This window comes from Corvus brachyrhynchos, unplaced genomic scaffold (genome assembly GCF_000691975.1).
Source record: "Corvus brachyrhynchos isolate BGI_N302 unplaced genomic scaffold, ASM69197v1 scaffold26, whole genome shotgun sequence".
In the NCBI taxonomy this organism is placed as follows: Eukaryota; Metazoa; Chordata; class Aves; order Passeriformes; family Corvidae; genus Corvus; species Corvus brachyrhynchos.
In genome coordinates, this window is record NW_008239324.1 from 7486127 (window position 1) to 7505606 (window position 19480).

General features: G+C 39.3%; 2 protein-coding genes across 2 annotated transcripts in view; both read right to left on the reverse strand.

Moving 5' to 3' along the window:
• Positions 1–666: 666 nt before the first annotated feature.
• The window catches only part of LPCAT2 (lysophosphatidylcholine acyltransferase 2), a 28064-nt gene continuing 9250 nt past the window's right edge, over positions 667–19480 (reverse strand). Inside the window, exons 7-15 of the mRNA XM_017740821.1 lie at positions 19324–19382; positions 18100–18134; positions 16110–16164; positions 12868–12950; positions 12220–12345; positions 10951–11104; positions 4442–4540; positions 2569–2710; positions 667–2296 (exon numbers count right to left, since the gene is read on the reverse strand). Coding sequence (XP_017596310.1) covers positions 2052–2296; positions 2569–2710; positions 4442–4540; positions 10951–11104; positions 12220–12345; positions 12868–12950; positions 16110–16164; positions 18100–18134; positions 19324–19382 — 998 coding nt within the window. The 3' untranslated portion in view covers positions 667–2051. The remainder of the gene's footprint in view (positions 2297–2568; positions 2711–4441; positions 4541–10950; positions 11105–12219; positions 12346–12867; positions 12951–16109; positions 16165–18099; positions 18135–19323; positions 19383–19480) is intronic.
• Positions 8359–10129, reverse strand: CAPNS2 (calpain small subunit 2). Its single transcript, XM_017741058.1, has one exon. It carries the CDS (start codon positions 9651–9653, stop codon positions 8784–8786), a length of 870 nt encoding a protein of 289 aa, XP_017596547.1. The 5' UTR covers positions 9654–10129; the 3' UTR covers positions 8359–8783.

The window sequence follows — 19480 nt, forward strand, 5'->3', positions numbered from 1 at the left end:
CCTGGTGTGGAACGTGGCTGGATGCAGCAGGAGTGTGTCTAAGGCAGCCTTTGCATCCCAAGACCCTGAAGTGGTTTCCTTTGTCATCTTCGCCCACCCATCTTTTTTCTTACTCATTGGGATAGACGTCATCTTTGAAAAGATTAGTGCTGGTTGAAAAGCTGAGACTTTGCTTAAAAAAGCATCCTTCCTAAGAATTAACATGTATTCCAGTTAACTGTACAGTAACTCCTGTTTCTCCTTCTCTACTTGGGAGAAAATACTCTCCTGATGTCCACAATACACAAAGCCATGATTGTTACATCTCAGCTGTGGCTGAGGTCACTCATTTTATATGTAAATGGTGCTGTCTTATTTTCCATCCAAAAATGGAGGTCTCTCTCCATGAATTTTAAGACCTTCGTATCATATTCCCTCTTGTTGAGGCAGCCACCAGAAGTAACTCTTTGGAGGAGCATTGGTCCTGTCCTATTGTTCCAGCCCTACCATAAAGCAAAGTGCCATCATACAAAGAACTGAAAATGCCAACTTCAGGTGGCATTGAGTTTACCAAGGTAAGACATCTTAAGCACGATTTCCTGGAAACTTCCCCCCAGCCCCTTATGGTAGACAAAGTACCCTTCTACCCTTCCCACTCTACTAAAAAGACACAGCTGTTCAAGTAAAGTCTTTTAAAAAATATAGATTTATTTTAAGCACATGAAACATCAGGAGAGGCACAATTATAAACAGAGAAAGGTAAAACATGGCAATGAGCTTGTGGCCAGACTGCAAGAAGTAACTTAGAGGCAGAGGTTACCATTTCACATATGAAAATCTGCTGCAAGTTGGTTATTATTGGTAGTAGACAGTCTAGGCTTTGCTCATCTAAGTTTTAACTTGAAAATATCATCTCATTTCATCCTTTCCAACTTTTTTATTGAGAAGTATTTGCCTAAGTATCTACGTATTTTAAATACGGCAGAAAGTGCATTTAGAGGAAGGATGCAAAAAGGTAAAGGCCCAATTTCCAGGGCACCAGAGAGGACTGAGGCAAAACATACTCAAATCATTGACTAGACAGAGCTTGGTTTTGAACCAAACCCCAAGAACACACTGAGTAATGGCACAGTAATGCAAACATGGTTTCTAGGAGACAACTTTAGAGTAGATACTAAGTACTAGAACTATGGCTTGACAGCATATTTGCCTTTTGAGCTTTGCACAGCAAGGTCACATTCCTCTGTTGATAATTGCGAGAATTAAAAATACGATGAAGTTTGAAATGCTCCTCCCAATGTGATCCTAAACAGTTGTTACTGTAAACAACATTGTATTTATTTTGAAATAGTCCATTAATTCTTGGGTCTTACTGTCTGCATTCTCCTCTAGACCGTAAGCTGCTATCTTGGAATTCCAATTAGCTTTTGTTGTTAGAAGTGCAGCCATTTCCATCTGTCACCAGCCCTTAGGCCTAAAGTGGTGTCTGTTAACATCAGTGAACCAGCATGTCTTGTTCAGAAGCTTAGGCTTTCTGGTTCATAAGTAGTTAAGGGAAATCTAAGGACAGCCAAAAATCATTATCTTCAACTCTCAGCTTCCTGTAACTCATTTGTGTTTCTGTAACTCAGAAACTTGAGAATGGCTAAGTGATACTGCAAATTAAAACACTGGCATAGTTTTTTCCCCTTAGTTTATGGTGGGGATGTAGAGGAATTGAGCAGCACCAAAAATTCCACTTGTTTTTAGACAAGTGGATTCCTCAGTCTCCATTCTGAGAGGTCACTGCAGTGCTGGAGCCTCGTACCCCTCTTAGCATACCTGTTACTTTTGTGGAATCATGAACTTGGAAGACACTGAACAACATTCCCAGTACTGTGATACTGACATTAAGGACTGAACAGTGGTTTTCCCCTTACAATCAAACAGCAATAACTCCTCCTGACATGAAAGTATAAAAAAAGGAACTTTTTAAAAATTGTAACTTCCATCTGTATTTTACATCAGTTGTGCTTATGAACAGCTAGGGAAAAAATCCTGTAGAATTCAAGAGCTGAATTATTTAACTCTTCTCAATCATCCTTTTTGTCAGAGGTACTTGAGCTATCCTCTTCATTGCCTTCAGGACAGACTTTATTTCTTGCAAGTGGTGTTAATTCTGAGACTAGGGCTGTACTCCTAACTGGGCTGTGTTTGCCTGTGAGTGGCTCAGTGTCATTCTCCTCAAACATACCTAACTGGTGTCTCTGTAGATCTATGTATGTAGTAAACAACGTGGCATATTCTGGGTGCTTGAGTGCGAAGTTCTTGAACTCCTCTGAAAAACATTAAAAAACACAGATGCTATAGTGCAGCAACAGAATCAAAGAAAATTTCAGTGCCTGCTTCTTTTACTGAAGCTGATCTCCAGCTAGTTCCCTCTAAAAAAACCCAGGAGTATCAGACAAAGTATCTAGGTTTGTGCTTGAACAGTTCTCCCCAGATACAAGGTATGAGAACTATCAGGGAATTTCAGGGAATTAAAAAAAGAAACCTCCTGTCAATATGACTATCAGAGTATTGTTGACAAAACAAAAGGACATAACTTACCATAGGAAAGCTTTCCAGTTTCATCTGCATCTATTTCTTTAAAGAGCAAGGAAACATCAAGCTCAGGCAGCCCCAGTGCTGACTGAATAATAGAAGCAAACTCATCTTCTGTTATAATGTCATCCTCATCCATGTCAAAGAGCTGGAAGAGACAGAATGTGTAGAAGTCCTTTGGCATCATTTTGCCTATGAACCCTCTGTGCACATTAGCCACTCATAGTGGCTTTCTAGCATTCAGGAGCTCTGTGAACAATGCCTGGGATTTCAAGAGCCTGGCTGCATCTCAGCTGCTTCATCTTGCAAAACATTTTGGGCATTTTCCCTGGAATAAGACTAAGCAGACACTTAGCAGAGCAATGTCCATGCTGTAGTTGGGAATAGAACATTCTGCCAAAACAAACAAACCTCACAGTGTTGGTTCAGTGGTCAAAATAATACAAAACTGATAAAACATAAACAAAGGTGTATGTATATTGTCCTCATGAGCTATGCTAAGGGTCCACTGGATTCAGCCAGTCTATACTGGAACATCTTAAGATATTAGTCTCCATTTTCATTAGGTTATGGCACATCTGTTCTCAGATTAAACTTGCTATCATAGTTTATGTTCTGACATAATATATCTAAATTTTAGTGTATGTGATTGGTCACCCACTAAGGAATTATTGTAATTAACAAGGAATTTTGGTTCCTGGAATGCAGGCAGTTGATGTACACTGGTCATCCCATCATTCCCAGTGCAGTGACAGTAAACATCTGCTATGAACCGCCCCTGGAGAAATACAAAGGATGGATGGCTGTAATTCTTAAGTACTTGCTACAAGCAAACTCTGCCATTGTGGAGGAAAAGACATTTAGTGGCACAGAAAACAAGTAGCAAAAGGAACCCATAGTTTCATTTTAGACTGAAACAGGCTTTTACCAGCTTAACCAGTTGTTTTGTGCTGAAACTGGAAATTAAAACAAATTACTGATTTTATAATCAGCACACCTGTTAAGATACTGAAGAGTATAGTTTAGGAAACAACACAATGGAACAGCAACAACAGCTGCTAGGCTTGCTTCTTCATAGGAATCTGTACTGATAAAACATCCCTAAAAAAACCACAAATCACCTTGAACAGCTCTAGTGCTTATATGAAAAGAAGCCAGTGGATATAATGGATTGCCACAAAATCTCTGGTACTTCCCAAGTATACATCAGTACTAAGAAGCACCCAGCTCATGAAGAACCTGAGCGGGAGCGCAATATATTGTTCAACAGAGTTCGTAAAACAGATTAATGGCTGAAACAACTGGATCTGTGTCAATGAGCTACTAAAAAAAGAGCCAAGGATTCACCACATGGGCATCCCTGGTCATGTACTGCCTGCATGTACCTGAGATGGAAAAGCAGCTACTGCTTGTATGACTGGACACCACAGGAGAAGCCAGGAGTTCTTAGATGCAGCCCAATTTTGAATGTGCCAGTCCTGAATAGCCCTTGATTTTTTTCCCCCCCTCCTCTTTGTTAAGAACAATGACTCTAGTGAGGCTTGACCCACAAGAGGATATTACTCCATCTATTGTGACACTGAAGAATCACAGCAGAAAAAAACCTCAGGCAAAAATCCTGCAAGTGCTCCTGAATCATTTTTGGAGTTAGCCTGCCAAGTTACATATTCATTAGTGCCTTCAGATGGCTTTTGAAACTCTTTTCTAGGATGCCTGCAATTCTTCCCCTCCCTTTCACACTCTAAATGTCAATTGGTTTAAGAGAATTACTCACATTTGCATAACAGATTGAAGCTATAAACTTATGATTTGAAAGCTAACAGACTTACAGTCAGTCTTGATTTGTCAGGTTTGTAGATTTACACTAAATTGAACTTACCTTAAATGCCATCCGAATAGTCTCCTCTGTGTTGGCTGGATTACAAAGAATAGACAAACCAATTACATACTCTCTGAAGTCGATGGTGCCATCTCCATTCTGTAACCCAAACATGCATGGCAGTAGTTACAGTTAATACTGCAAATCACTTTAAAAGCTATTCTGTAAATCAAACACAACATGCACTAAGACAGTTTACAATACTAGAGGTTTTTGTTCTTCTTGGAAAAAACCTAACAGCTCACTAAATAGGTAAGGCTGGAGTAGCAATATACATGTTTTTAATAGCTACAAACTGGATATCGATTTATATTTTATGAACAAACAAATTACAAACAAAGATTTAAAACAACTTAAAAGTTTTTCTTTAGTACAAGGACTTCAGGAAGGCTCTAGGAATAACTGGAATCCACGTTTGGGTTAACTGTAGGACTGCATGCAGCACTGGCACTTGCTGAAGTTCAGAGACCAATGCAACAGCCCAGAATCAACAGGCCAAGAGTGAGGCTGTTGCTTTGAGTTTGAACCTTCAGCAATAAAATATATGTCAGTGAAAGGACAACCAAATCTACTTGGTTTATCTTAAGCTTTTCTTTGAAGCCTTTGCACTGCCCCACATGCTGTTTGGGAGCCAATGCACTGTCCTACCTTTTAAGCCAGAAAGGCAGGGAATTCATTGGAACAGCCTCTGTAATAATTCCAGTTTTGATCTGAACAAACATTTCAATGTGTTAACTACAAAGCTACATCAACAAAACATTTGAAGCTTGCTTTGATGGGATTTGTGATTAATTCTGTGTAAGCTACATTATATTTGCAGATAGGGAGAATGGCAGATGCCTGATGAAATCTATGCTTATGTCAGTAGTGTTTCTGTCACCGCACTGGAAGTTTCTTGAGTGCTTTGGGAAACATCTGTCTGGGAAAAAGTCACCTGCAAATCTTAGGTGGTGGGACACAGAGCAGTTAATGATGCATAATAGAGATGACTAGTTGTTCATTGTTTTGAGTATTCACAATAAGGGCATTCATCAAAAATGTTTTAAAAGCAAACTGAAGCGTAAAGCAGAGTTCCCTTTGTGGATAATGTGTTGTGCATTTCAAGAAGAAAAACATTTTCTTAAAAAGTGGAGTCCCTACATCTGAGAAGAGCACAAAACTTTTTCAGGCAAGTGAGAGAGGGTTGATCTCCTGGGTAAATCTGCAGCAAAGAGCCAGACCAGGATTCTATTTCTGGCTCTCCTACCAACTTCTAATGCCCACTTGAGCATACCAACCTTAACCTTTCTGCTCTTGGTTTTCTGCTGCTGAACACTGCAATATGCCAGGGGAGAATACTAAGGCTGCTCTGTAGAGCACTCTGAAAATTTTGGGTGCTATGAAACAGGGATTTTAGTAATTGAATTTAGATTTTGAGATAGTTCTTGATTAAAAAAATATGTGTAGTAATGTAACAAAATCAGTATTACTAACTTGTCATCATCAAGCTATACATTCCACAGGATTTCAAACTTCTAAGATAGAATTTTATTCAGCCTTCAAAACCAAGGCAGGACTCTTTTGCATAGACAACTGCTATTTTCTTTCTGTTGATGGTCTAACCAATCTTTTTTGAAGACATGCAACCTCTGAACATTTTGTACTTCAGAAACTTGTGAATTTCAGGGAAACTTTTGAGCAAAGATATGAAAAAGATATGAACTTTCAAGTTACTTTCATGTGTGTCTAAGGGTTATAACTTTTGACAGTTTTTTAATCATTGAAAAGGACAACGTTGCCCAATACATGTAATTTTATTTACAAATCTGTGCTCTTGTGGTGCAGAGTTTGACTTTAAGTATTTTATCTGCATTGTAGTTCTCAGAGATAATAGATCTAACTTTGAAGTGCAACATTACAAACACAAAGTCTTAAAACAACTGAAGCAAGAGTGTAGATAATAATTGTTCAAAGTTCCATAGAATATTATTTTTGGACAGTTTTTTACACTGTATTCTTAGCAAAGGATTGTTTGATGTGATTAGAATATTTCAAAAATTTAGTTTTAAAGTTAAGAATATGTATCACAGGAAAAGAATTGGGAAGTAAACTTTAAAATAATTTATTAAAAACAACTTCTGAAAGAAGTTAACACAGCTGTGGCTGCACATGGAAATTAGAAGAAAAAAGACAAAATAAGGGTCATATTATTTTCACTAGTGCTAAAACTCAGTAATCCAAACTGAGTGCAGTCTGATAGACAGAACTTCAGCCATTTTAGTAGGAAATACAGTTACTATGCTTGCAAGATCATGTTGTGACTAGTTCTACTAAACTCTAGGACGCTGGCTGACTTCCAAATGCTCTGGCATTCTGGTTAAGGAGAAATGATGGGGTTGCTGCCTGGAAAAAGAGATGGGAGTTAAACTGAAAATGCAGTAAAACCTTCAGTGCTTGTGTAACACCACAGCAAAAAGCATTTGCATTTGTCTTTCTACACACATCTAACTGTGTTTGCAGCCTATGTACCCAAGAACATTTTAAGGAAGCAACGTGTGAGCTGAGCTCCAGTTCTCTAAATGGCAAAGTAGAACATCAGAATTTGGGTATTTGTAGTTACGCTACACAAACTAATCAAAACATAATGTAACCTTAACAACTCTTGTTTTCTTTAAGGAAGCCAGCTCTCTGCTACTATTTTCACTATAGCATGCTATGGTAACTGGGGTTTTGTTGTTGGCTTTTTTATAGAATACAGTAAATCTGACTTTGGAAAACAAGAAATCTGCATTGTCATGAGCATTCTCCATTTAGATTTGCACAGGAACTGCAAGCCAGATGCAGTATAAAGTATTACTTCATCAATCCTTTTGAGGAGGTATCTCACTTTACCTCGTGCTCACTTTTCTATTACTCAGAGCCCAAGTGGCACTATGTGGCACAAAGGATAACTCTGTGCTTTTCCACACAGAAGAATTGGGAGAAGGATGAATGCTGTTCGGAAGGAACTGACCTCTTTGATCTGGGACAATATGAATATTTCTCTGTTACCCAGCTTGCTGTTAGACAAAGTACAGGAGGAAATAAGTCTGGGCAAAATTTTTAAGTTAGTTTCAAGTAAAAGATTTCTGCAAGTATACCAGGGAGGATATCTCATCAATTTGGAAAACACTATTTACCAAGTGTAAGGGCAAGATCTAGAAAACAAAGCTACGGAAATCTACAGACCAAACCAAACCACAGCACTCCATTAACATGCAGATGGCCTTCAGGTATCATGTGGTATTTCTCAATGAGTCACTGCTGTGTCCCTGGGTGGATTCTCACATCTGGAGACTGCCTCTAGTGCCAGGCTGCCTATTTAACTCATCTTTTCACATTCCAGCCAGCTCGAACACACCCGAGACAATTTTCGTTTAAAGCAGCAGAGCCTTGCCAAGAAATCTGCCTTGTTCAAGAGCTGTTTTGATCAACTTTTTTTTAAATTTTTTTTACTCAAAAGTTGACATCTTAGCCAGAACTGCATAACTACCTTGAGTGGCATGCTGCACCCTGATGAAATTTAACTCAGATAGCCAGAGGCTGACTTTGGCTGTCTGTCTGCTATGTGACTGCATAATTATTTCAAGTTCCTCTAAATATAAATGGAGTATTTTAAGTTGTTTGCTTTACACTTAGGCTTGAAGGAAAGAGAGAAAAGACTAGTTCATAGAACTGTAGGAAGGAGAATATCATTGCTAAAGTAGCCTCATGTAAGCGTTCAGTTTTGTCCTGGCCACTGGATAGAACTGACAGGACCACTCAGGTTTTGCTTCAGCAGCCAAGTATGAAAAAGCAGAAGCAGAAAGGAAATGGAATGATTATGTAAGTTCCCTAATCATTACAGTTATTGCAACTCTAATGTTTTTCCCCTTGTTAGAAATAACTGTGTTAGACTCTTTACCAGTGATTGCCTTCAGGCAAAGTGCCCTTTATTCCAGCTTAGTGACTGCTGACAAATGAGAACAGCAACATCAACACCAAACTTAGGAGCTTTTTATACAATAGTTATACTCATATACCAGCCACTTTACATGAAAAAACAACTAAGCTTTGATCTTTCCAACATATCCCCTAACCTTAGAGTCTAGAATTAGTGTTCTGAAGACATATTTATGCAACTGCCCAATCAACAACCTACATAAACCCTTCAGAAAAGCAAACTAGTGCATGCACAAGAGGAATCACTACAGTTGAAGCGGAGCCATCTACCACTAGCTGCATGTGCCGTAGAAAGACCACAGGGAAAGACTACAGTTCTATAGCAGAGGATTGTAGTCTTCCACATGTATCTTCCAGACAAAGCTGCTTCTTTGCCACGCCTTCACGAATACATGGTCAGCTGCAGCCAGTCTTCAAGGGTCACTTTGATACGCCCGCTTCCATCTCGGTCCAGAGACTTGAAGGCCCGGAACATGCTGTCCAGCCGCACCAGGCAGCTAATGAAGCTGTTGAAATCCATGCTGCCGTCCTCGGCGGCGTATCTGCGCACAATCACCCGGCACAGCTGCTCGTTCAGGTGGAACCCCGCAGCCTTCAAAGCATTTGGCAGCTGAGCTCTCCCGACAGTACCTGACTGATCAGTATCGTACTGCTTGTACACACATTGCCACTTCTTGATGTTGTTCCACAGATACTTGAACTCTTCAAAGCCCAGTTTGCCGTTTGCATCGCAGTCCATGACGGCGACCATGCTACGGCAGGTGTCTAAGCTGAAGCCATCCGTCTTCAAGTCTTGGTGTCTGGAAAGGACTTTGTTCAGGATGTCCCTTAGCTCTGTCGCACACACTTCCATATCATCTCCAGCCAGGTGGGCAAACAGGCGCCGAAACTGTCTGATCTCATCACTCTCCTGAGCTTCTACATTTGTAAAATGATTGCGAGGAGGCGGAGGTGGCTCTGGATTATACTGAGCTGCTGCTTCACTTATAAGGTTGACGAGACCTCCAACAAGTCCTCCAATATTCCCTCCACCTCCACCTCCTGTTAGGAGACCTCCAAGCCCACGTGCAAGGCTCCCTCCACGACTACTACCACTTCCTCCGCTCAGCAAAGCTTTAGCAAGGAACATGGTGAAGATTTTTTGAAGAGAGTTCCTCAGAGATCCAGTGCTTCTGTAGCTCTCTGAAGCTGTTTTGTGTCTGACTTGGGCGTGGGCAAAACACAACTTATCTGCATGCTTAGACTTCACCATGTCTGTGCATGTCTCTGGCTGCCAGAGTTAAGTCTCACTAGTTTCTGTCAGGTGTTGATACGCCTTTATTTCTCGTCTTCTTTGCATAGTTATGTTTATGTGATTTGAGGAACCATTTTAGAGAAAAAAATAATGAGGCTGAAAGCCACAAAGCAGAAGTTTCAGAATGCCTGTGCTCATACCTGAAGCAATTGGGAAACGGCCTTGTTACATGAGCGTGACTCTTCCTCAGTTGTGCTGATCTCCTTAAAGGTGAATGCAGCCTTGCACTTGTTTGTTTTTACAGTCTTTTATTCCCTTGAATTTTTAGTGAATTGAGCATTACTTCACTAGTTCTATTCACTGATGTTGTGCCATATAAAGAAAGTGAAAGGAGTCCTGATTGCCCTTAATTACTATGGTTGCCACAGCACATTTCTGATGTATGTACTGTGCTTCAGGACTCAGTGCCTCAAGAGCCAATGGTCCAAGATGGGGAGCCAGGAATGACAAAAGCAAGAGTACCTAGCTCTGCTACAGCTTCAAGGCATTCAGCAGTTCAGGAAATACATCTGACTCTTGCCCTATTTTAGAGCCTGTAAAAAACTTTTTATCTGGAAAAATCCTGAAACAGTTTTAAACAGCATAGACCGTGGCCTCCCAAGGACAGGTGTATTGCTAACTGATCAGGAAGAGTGATGGTGAGTTGGGAAAGCTCTTACGGTAAGAGGAAACCTCCAGTCCACTTTCCAGACACTTTCAAGACAACAGGCTGTGTGCACTGTAGCACATGTGGAGGCCTAGAAGGAAGATGAATTCTATCTCTGTTCTAGTCACTGATGCTTCTGGTATAGTCAGAAATGCAGCCATTTTTATCATCCTCAGAGAGAAGTAGAAAATTGGAGAGATTAGCACTGACTAGGGGGAAACACCAGTGTTCTAGTTAACACTCCAGTTAGCTTCACTCTGCCTTAAATTATCTACTTAATTACAACAGCTAACTAAGCTATCAAAATGTACATAAGATCAAAATCTGTGGTAGGCAAAATATTCAGCTATTACCAGCATAAAGATTATTGTCTGATACTGCTGCAGCAACTTGGTCCAAGGGATGGCTGCCATCTCACAAGGCAGAAACTGATAAATGTTTTTCCATCGAAACTTATGAACGAAACTGTAAGAGTCACCTACTTTGCTTACAGAAACTGCTAACCAAGAATCATTTACTATGCTGGACATAATGAATTATAATAAATACCATTTTGGGATGTGATTTCTAACAAAATATTGTCAAAAAGTCAGTTAACCAACTACTCACCCTGTCAAAAAGTAGAAACAGCTCTCTGAGGACATCTGAAATAGGCAGCTTCAAGTACTCGGCAAACTCCTCAATTCCAATTCTTCCCCCTTTGGAAGCACTTGCAATAGCAGCAAAAGTATCCAACTGCTCTCTGATATGATTCCATTTTAGGCTATGCAAACATGAGGGAGAGGAGATATTTCTATACAGCAGTTCTCGGACACATGGAATTTCAGTAGGCGTTATTACAGTGTTCAAAGATGAAAACTGCCAAACAGGGCATGTGGGTACAGCATTTCTAATGCTTTACTTCAGACCAGATATTTTACTTTAAATCAGCAATTAAGGACTGCTCTCCTCTGGTTATTAATATCAAAAGCAGGCAGTTCTATGCTTGGGTATGTCAAACTTCCATAGAGTAACTTCCCAAACCTAGAACTGTCTGTCCAGTTACTAGGCTACTCCAGCAGAGAGCTTTTTATTACCATAAATTCAGGTGTAGCAATATTTTGCTGCATCATGCATTAGGGTAAGTATTTCCTTGACAGAGGGAGCAGGTCTCAGCTCTATTAGCAAACTCTCTACCCAAACAGCAGTACTGCTAGAGCCTCAGAAGTGTCTGATCTCTGCAGAAACACACCACTGCACCTCTGTAAGAATAATTAGGATTGCCAGGTAACTATTCCAGATGGAGTTCTATAAATGGATATACAGCACATAAATAATAAGTCAAGATTTAGTACACACATCCAGATTTCACCACAGCCATGCCAGGTTATTTGATGGAGTTACTGTATAATTGCATGGCTCAGTCCTCAAATTCCACTGTATCCAGACAGAAAAAGCTGACATCACTACTGACACATGGCTACACAGTAAACCTAAGAACAGTCAGCTGAAGTTTCAGGCTGGAAATAAGATTTTTTACTTCCTGCCACAAGCTGCCAGTGCCTCACCACTAAAGCAATTTAAATTTGCACCAAGATTACCATCAAGTCCTTAAAATAGGTGCTGCTCTACTTCTTTCACCCTTTGGTGAGATAAGTTCATAAAAGATTAGAACAATCTTTCCTCCTGCAACACTGGTGACAAAAATTACTTGGGATTACTCCTTACTGGGATTTTCCTCATCTCTGATTTCCTTATACTTTATGTAATTTTTATGCATAAATACACTGTATTATACAAGGCCAAGTCTGTTTTCTGGTTATTTAACCTTTGGCAGATGGCCATCAACACCTGCAGCACTTCAGTAATTACCCTACCAACAGGTAAAACTTCCCTTACTTGAGTTTCTTGCTAATTTTGGTGAACTCCACCAGCCCAGCTTCCATGGGTAAAGTCAACTGCCCTGCTGAAATCATCAGTCTGCAATCTTCAAAAGTGTGATCAGTGACTGGCACATTCAAAGCACTGAAATAAAAGTAAGGAAAAAGCAAAATCAATTTCTTATATGAAAATTACTTTTTGTTGACTGTTTCTCTTCTCTGATATGTGAAACGAATGGTAATTCACTCTTGCCCTGCTGCAAGTAGGACAAAGCAATACACACCATTTTGTGAAAACACACAATTAAACTACATTATGGCAGCATCACAAGGTTTTAACATTTACCATCTTGTAAATGCAGCCCAGTTATGCTGGAGAACAAACCACCACCCACTGAGCCTTGCCAAGCAAGAAGAGATCAGTTTATTCCAGTTTTCTATGAACTGAACATACTATATTCCAGTGTAAGACAACCTTCTTTATGCTCTATGTCAAAACAGGGTAATCTAGTATAGGAGTTTGACACCTCTTAGTGAAAATCTAGAGCAATTCCTATATATAATACCTGGGACTTCACTAAATTGTATTTTATGGCTAGGCTATATGTGGAATTGCTGGATATAAAAGAACAGTTATCAAAGGTTTTATTGATGATTGATTACTTACTTTGCCATGGTTTGTCGGACTCTGTTAGCAAAAAGTATTGGATCATTCTTTTCTTCCTCAGTAGGAACATGAACAGGCAGAAACTGAAAGGGATGAGTTATCCAATCAATTCAACAGTTACCAGGAACATGAGCAACTTCTTATTTTTGTTTGAGTCGGGAAAAACAGGAGAAAAACATCAGCCATGCAATGAAGGGACTGGGCGCTAGAGGTCTCAGCCGCTTTAGAAACTGCTCTGGCTCTTCTGCCCTCCCCACACAAGTAAGATTTACTGCAAAACTACCTCTTAAGGATTGGTAGAAGCTTCTTTAATATGAAAAATCAACCCCCCAAAGAAGGAAAGTATAATAAATGCATAATTAGTTAGAAGATTAAATGCTGCACTGGTAAGAATGTGAGTTTGAAATACTGCACACTTCTTTTCAAAGATACTTTATAAGTGATGTTACATATTGGACTAGTGTATGTAAGAGTTTTAATGTTTTTAAATACGCACTGCAGTCCTACCTTGAACCTGTTAACTGTATCTGTCAGCATGTGACTGCTAAGTTTCCTGTACATTTTTCCTCCATGATAAAAACATTAAGGAATCATAGTTCTGAGTTGTAAGTAGCATACTAACTGGATACAATACTGTAAAATTTTGGAACTCCCAAGCAGAAGGTAAAAAATCCCAACAACCCCCTCTCCTCCCACACCGAGGAAATACCCCAGATATCTAAATGGCAACATGTTTACTACTGAGGATTTATTCAATATTAATATGTAAGAAGCTGGAAGTACCTTTTCACTAAAATAGCCTCTAGATGAACAATTGTGGCATGAACCAGCATCTGTTTGCAAAGTAGTGTGTGTGGAGGAGTGCTTTGCTCTTTCTGCTTCAGTCTACAGTATTTGCTCACAGCCCTGTTTACTGCGCCTTTTCTCAGCTATGGTTATCATTTATCTGAGTTCTGCTGCTCTGCAACCTCCCCTTATTTCCTAGAATACAACAATTTCAAAATAAGCTGCTGCTCATGGTTCATTGGAAGACAGTTGATAATTATGTGTCAGTATGTTGCTTTAGTTATACTGCAGTTGCTGGTGGATGCATTATTATAGTGATAACTATCCCATATAAGCACAGTTCATCCTGAACAGTCTTTTAAAGTTTGTTTTTAAGGAATGCTTTCTCTTCATGACTAAAACCAGTGAGTTTATGGAATTGGTTATCTGTCAAATAACCATAACAATTCTATGTTTATAATTAAAAGTTGTCTCCCCTGTAAGGACAGGGGGAGTCCAGCTGTTCATAGGAATATTTGAGATTTCATTCCTTCTGCAAGCAGTTGCCAGCTTTGTTCAAGGTCTGAAATAGGGTCCTGGTTATTACAACTCCCCTTCAGAAGTCACGTAACTCTTAAACTGAGAAAGCACAGGCACACAGTACAGACACAGAAAACTCTGTTGTCACTGGGTGAGATGAAGTCGTAACTCCAGGTTTATCTATGCAAACATGGTTATGGTCTTGAAAGTGGTCATTACTTCACTTGTGGCTGAGGTCTTGTTCACAGAGCAAAGTAAATTCCTGGCAGCTTAAACACCACCTTCATCCCCTTCAAAAAACCCCCCTACAATTACCCATAAAACCTGTTTGCCAGAAACAACAGCTAAGGAGCAAGAATTTGGTTTCTTGACCTCCTGCACTGGCAGCATGATCTCATACCCTCAGCTGCTTATCTGCAAGTACACCTTCCCAGTCAAATTTAATCCTGTAAGAAAAATTCTTCTCACCTCTTTCAGCAGCAAAAATATTTCTCTGATCTGCTTGTGACCTAGTCTGTCTTCTTACAGAATTTGCCAAATGCTGTATCTTTTGCAGCCCTAAAACTCACTGCCAGGTTCAGTTTCATGTTCAATATCCCAGTGTGTTAGAGCTGGACTGGACACGGACTTACAGCCCTGGAGCCCATCACTGCTTCTGCACAGTGGGTAGAGACAGTGCAAGACTGATGGGAGTGGAGAGGCTACTTGCTCACAGGATGGGACAGCAACAGAATGTCCACTTCTAAGAGGAGTAGTTGGATTCCCTCCTTCCCCAAGAAAACCTGCCCCTTCTCTTTTTAGAAACCGAAAGGCTTTAGCACTGAAGCTAAGAAATTAGTTTCATTTTGAGGACACATGCTGCTGTGAAAACTGCAAATTTTTTCGTGTTTCAGTTTCATCTCTTGGAACATGTACTTTATTTTCTAACAGAGAAGTCTGAGTTCAGCTCTGAGGTAGGGGAAAACGAAGCTCTCCCTTCTACTGGAAGGGCTACATTAACTGTTTCTTGCTCCCACGTATATAAATCATATAGCTATGCCCTTCTGAAGAAAATTATTAGGAGAAATATCTCTTGATTACACCTTCTACAAATATGTGTCTAATGCATGCGCTATACAGTAACAGGATGCTCCCTTAAAATGAATTTCATTGTTCCACAACACAGACTACGTTGCCAATTGTTAGCAGTAACAACACTTGCTTGTATTCACAAAGCTTTGGACAAGTTTGCTACATTCTATGTTTTGCAAATAAACAGCAGAATGTGTCATTTTCTCCCCTTCCTCAGGTTCCTAAACCAACTTAGTCCACACTGACAATCCTTTGTTGTCTGGTAAGGAATGTGTTTTGAACGCTGCCTCTTTGACAGGGAGCAGTTAAGAGTGTGGGTGCTCACATTAAGAAGTGTGGATGTTGTTTCAGTTGTCGTTCATCTGTCTCTGTGCTGTGCAGTGGATTTTAATGAGCACAGGAACTGGTTCCTTATATGAGGCTTAGCACAAGTACTTGAATGAACTCTTAGTTGTAGAAATCTATGAGAGTCCAGTGTGGCAAGATGGTGAGGAAGAGAAGGTTCCTTTAAGGAATCAGAGAAATGGGGAGGTGGGAAAAAGATGATGTTATGTTACCTTTAACAGAATGTATTCTAATTCTTAGATTTAACATCTGTAGAATTCATGTGGTGAAAATTAACAGTCATTCTATAATGCTTTAAGAATAAAGACATTTCTTACAGCTGTCTTTTAGAAACTCATCAGAATGATACATACATGTGGACAACAAATTAAATCTATTACTCACTGTGATTCTTGTTCTTGTTTCTGAGACATTTGTTTATTGTTCACTAAAAGTGACTAATAATGTGAATAATGCATTTATATTAAAGCAGAAATTCCCTGGTTGCTGAATCTTAGTACAAAAATATTTCCAATTCTTACCTCAACTTCTACTCTTGTGATGATCTGACACAGTGTCATTATGCACAGCTCTTTACTGCAGGCAAAGAGGAAGAAAAATAAGTTTTACTTATTTAAAACAAAAGTATTTCCATGTCAGTAGATGAAATTTTTTAAAGCACAAAAAACCAAAGCCAATATTAGGCAAGGTTTTTAAGTACCTTGCAGTGAAGTTCCCCAAAAAGTTGCTTTTCACATTTTTTTCTACAGGGCTTCTGCATATAGCTGCTGCTTGCTCACAGGCAACTTGTCTGCTCTCATGCACATTAACAATTCTGTACAGCTCTTTGTCCACTAAAATGTCTCCCTCTCTTTGAAGAGGTCCATGGATACTGGATTTTAAACTTTAAGAGCTTTGATTCTGAGAAGTAGCTTTACTTTATCTGTTATTCTCTCAGCTACAAAATAGGACCAGTAATTTCCTTATGCAGAACTGGATTGGTTAGTATTTGCTAGTCATTTTGCAAATTACAGTAGCATTTACTTAGATGTGTTAATGAAGTGTCAGTATGGTCAGGACCATCAGTGCTTTTTAAAAAAGTCACAAATTTTACGATCAACAGATAAGCTAGGGGGAGGAAGAAACTGCTAAAGAGGTTAAGCACAGTCACTTCTACTTCTGACTTGTTCTTTTCACCATAATTTTTAAGCAGCAATGCACATTGCTCTTTATATCAGGTATATTATAGTAGAAAACCTTCAGGCAGTCTTTCTTGGTCTTGTTTTGGACAAAATAAAAAAGGAAAGGGAAAAGGCAAGAGAACCTATGGGATCCTGTCTATCTTCTGCACAAATCCACTCTTAATGCTTGATTTTCTAACACATAACATTAGGTACTCCTCCCAGCAAGGCACAAAAGTAAGACAGAAGCAGTAAGTAAAAGCAGAAACTGTGTCAGGAGGTTTCCGAGAAGGAGACTGGTACTGTCCCGTCCTGGCCACAATGTCCAGGAAGGTTTACAAAGAGTGAGACAGTTCTGCATTTTGTGATCTGCATGTTTGTGCAGGGTATATTCTCCTGGTTCCAGTTAGTTCTGTTAAGAATCTCTAGATTCTTCTCCATCCATCTCTTCTCTCCTCATGATTTTGCTAAGCAGTTCCTTTCACCTGCTCACAGGTTTTGATTTAAGCCTTCACCATCCAGCCACCAGGCTTAGAGCTTTTCTCCATTCTGAGTGAATGGGCAGCCTCCTCCCTCCCATGGGAATACCTCTGATTTCATTTCTTTCTTTGCCAATTCCTATCCATCTATCATAACTGAAGATATAGCTCTATTTTAATATTCCAGTATAAATCCTCCATAGAGGAAATCTGTAGTATGTACTGAATTTGCAATGTTCCTTAGTCCCAGTATGCTGATAAATGTAACAGCAGTAGTACTAACAGCAAAAAATCTTGGGAAACTGAAATGGACATTTTCATCATGTCCACTGTCTAAGTGTGCAGATGTTAGGATTTTATATATATATTTATAATGATAGTTTAGAAGGTGCTTATGATCTGCTCCACTAGTCCAGATGTTTCAAAATTAGCTACCTTTTAAATGTTAGTAAATTGGAACTACTGTACTTAGGTACACTACATATTCCACATGAAAATGTGGTATATGGATTCTGAACGTGCACATTTTAATGAATGTTTGAAAAGTATTTTCCTGACGTATTTGCAGTGCAGTTGTGAAGGCTTTTTAATACTTTTCTTTCCTCTGGTCTAGTGCAATGTACGAAACAGGAGGGGAAAAAAAAAAAAAAAGAGTGGCAGAACTGGAAATAATACTTTCCTTTGCTAACCCTTTCTCTAGCCATTCAGATATGAAATCTACTGCATGACGGCATTATCCCCAGGTATTTCCCTCTCATAAAAACACATCTAGAAGAACATGTGTCTTGGCTTAGTGGAATCTGTTTGGCAGACTGTTTAGCAACAGGGGAAAAATTTCTGTATGTAATTTTCAGTAGGATTAAGAAACTTACAATGAATAGCCCTGCCATGTCCAGGTTACAGTATCCTAAGGAAAAAATAAAACACAGAAATGTATGATAAAACCAGATGAAAGTTAGCCAGCAGATAAGTTACAATTTAAAACAGGCACAAGTTCAGTAAAAGTGGATGATGTTTTTATAGTCCTGTAGTGAAAATAAATAAAGGTGTTAAGGCAGATAGGATTCCTTGCCTTAAAAATTTGGAAGTAAGCATGGCAGACTTTTATAAACAATTGGGAATAACATTTATAGTTAGTTAGATATTGTAAATCATTCACTCTGATCTAAATAACAGAAGTAGGGAAAAGAAAAATTAGTAAGACTTTTTCAGTGAGCCTTACCCATCCCTTTAGAGAGGCATTCCCATAAATATGTCTCATTTACTTCCTAAGGACATTTCTGCATAATTTATCCTGCTTTTTCTTTGATTTTTTTTTTAAATTTTTTTTCTCACTCTGTATTTATTACTTCTTATACATTATTTTTACAGTGTGTACTGGCAGATCCTTAAATCTTATCAGTGAAATGCGGTACCAATCCCCTTGAGTGGTTAATTTTTGAAATTCATTTGTAAAAGGATTATACAAAGGAGTCTTCGCAAATAACAACAATAGCAACCATATTTTTAATCCTAACAAAACATTAGGAAGTGAAAGTTTGGTCTTTCCTGGATTTGTTGAATGACCAGATAATTTAAAAAAAGTTGAAAAGGTCCCAGCCTTACACGTGGAGTAAAGTGGAGCCGCACCAGGAATGCTGCATGAAAAGAACATCTGCAAAGCTGCCCTCCTGAGGAGGGGTGTTGGATGTACTGCATGGCTCAGCTTTGCCTCTGTTCAGAAACTCTGCAAGTCCCTTTGCAGTAAGACTGTCTTGAGGTTAACCAAAAATGATGACTAACAGGGAAGTTGGGTCCATTTCAGACTTCAAAGTACAGGCTCCATGGCACTGCAGGAAGTTTCCAACTTCCGCTGCAATACTTTCCTGTCTCCCCTCTTTAGCCAAGAAGTCCAGCAGTAATTTTTTCACTGTCAGAATAGCAACTACACCACGGTAACACTTGGGAAGCTTGGCTGCTTCCAGGAGCTCTTCAATGCTAAAGCTCAGGACAATATACTCTTCAGTGACAATGCAAAGTATTTATTGTGGGTACCACTTAAGTCAGACTTTTGCCTTCTGTATTATTAGTTAGTCAGAGAAGAATGTTCTGCTTACCAGTTTGTTGGGGTATCGGAGTAACACAGGTTGGACAGGGACTTGTGGAACAAAGGCGCCTGCAGCCACAAATTAGAACTGATTGTTACAACTAAGCTTAATACAGCAATTGGGAGCTTTAAGCGATTTATTTCAGACATAGTACCTGGAAGGAGAC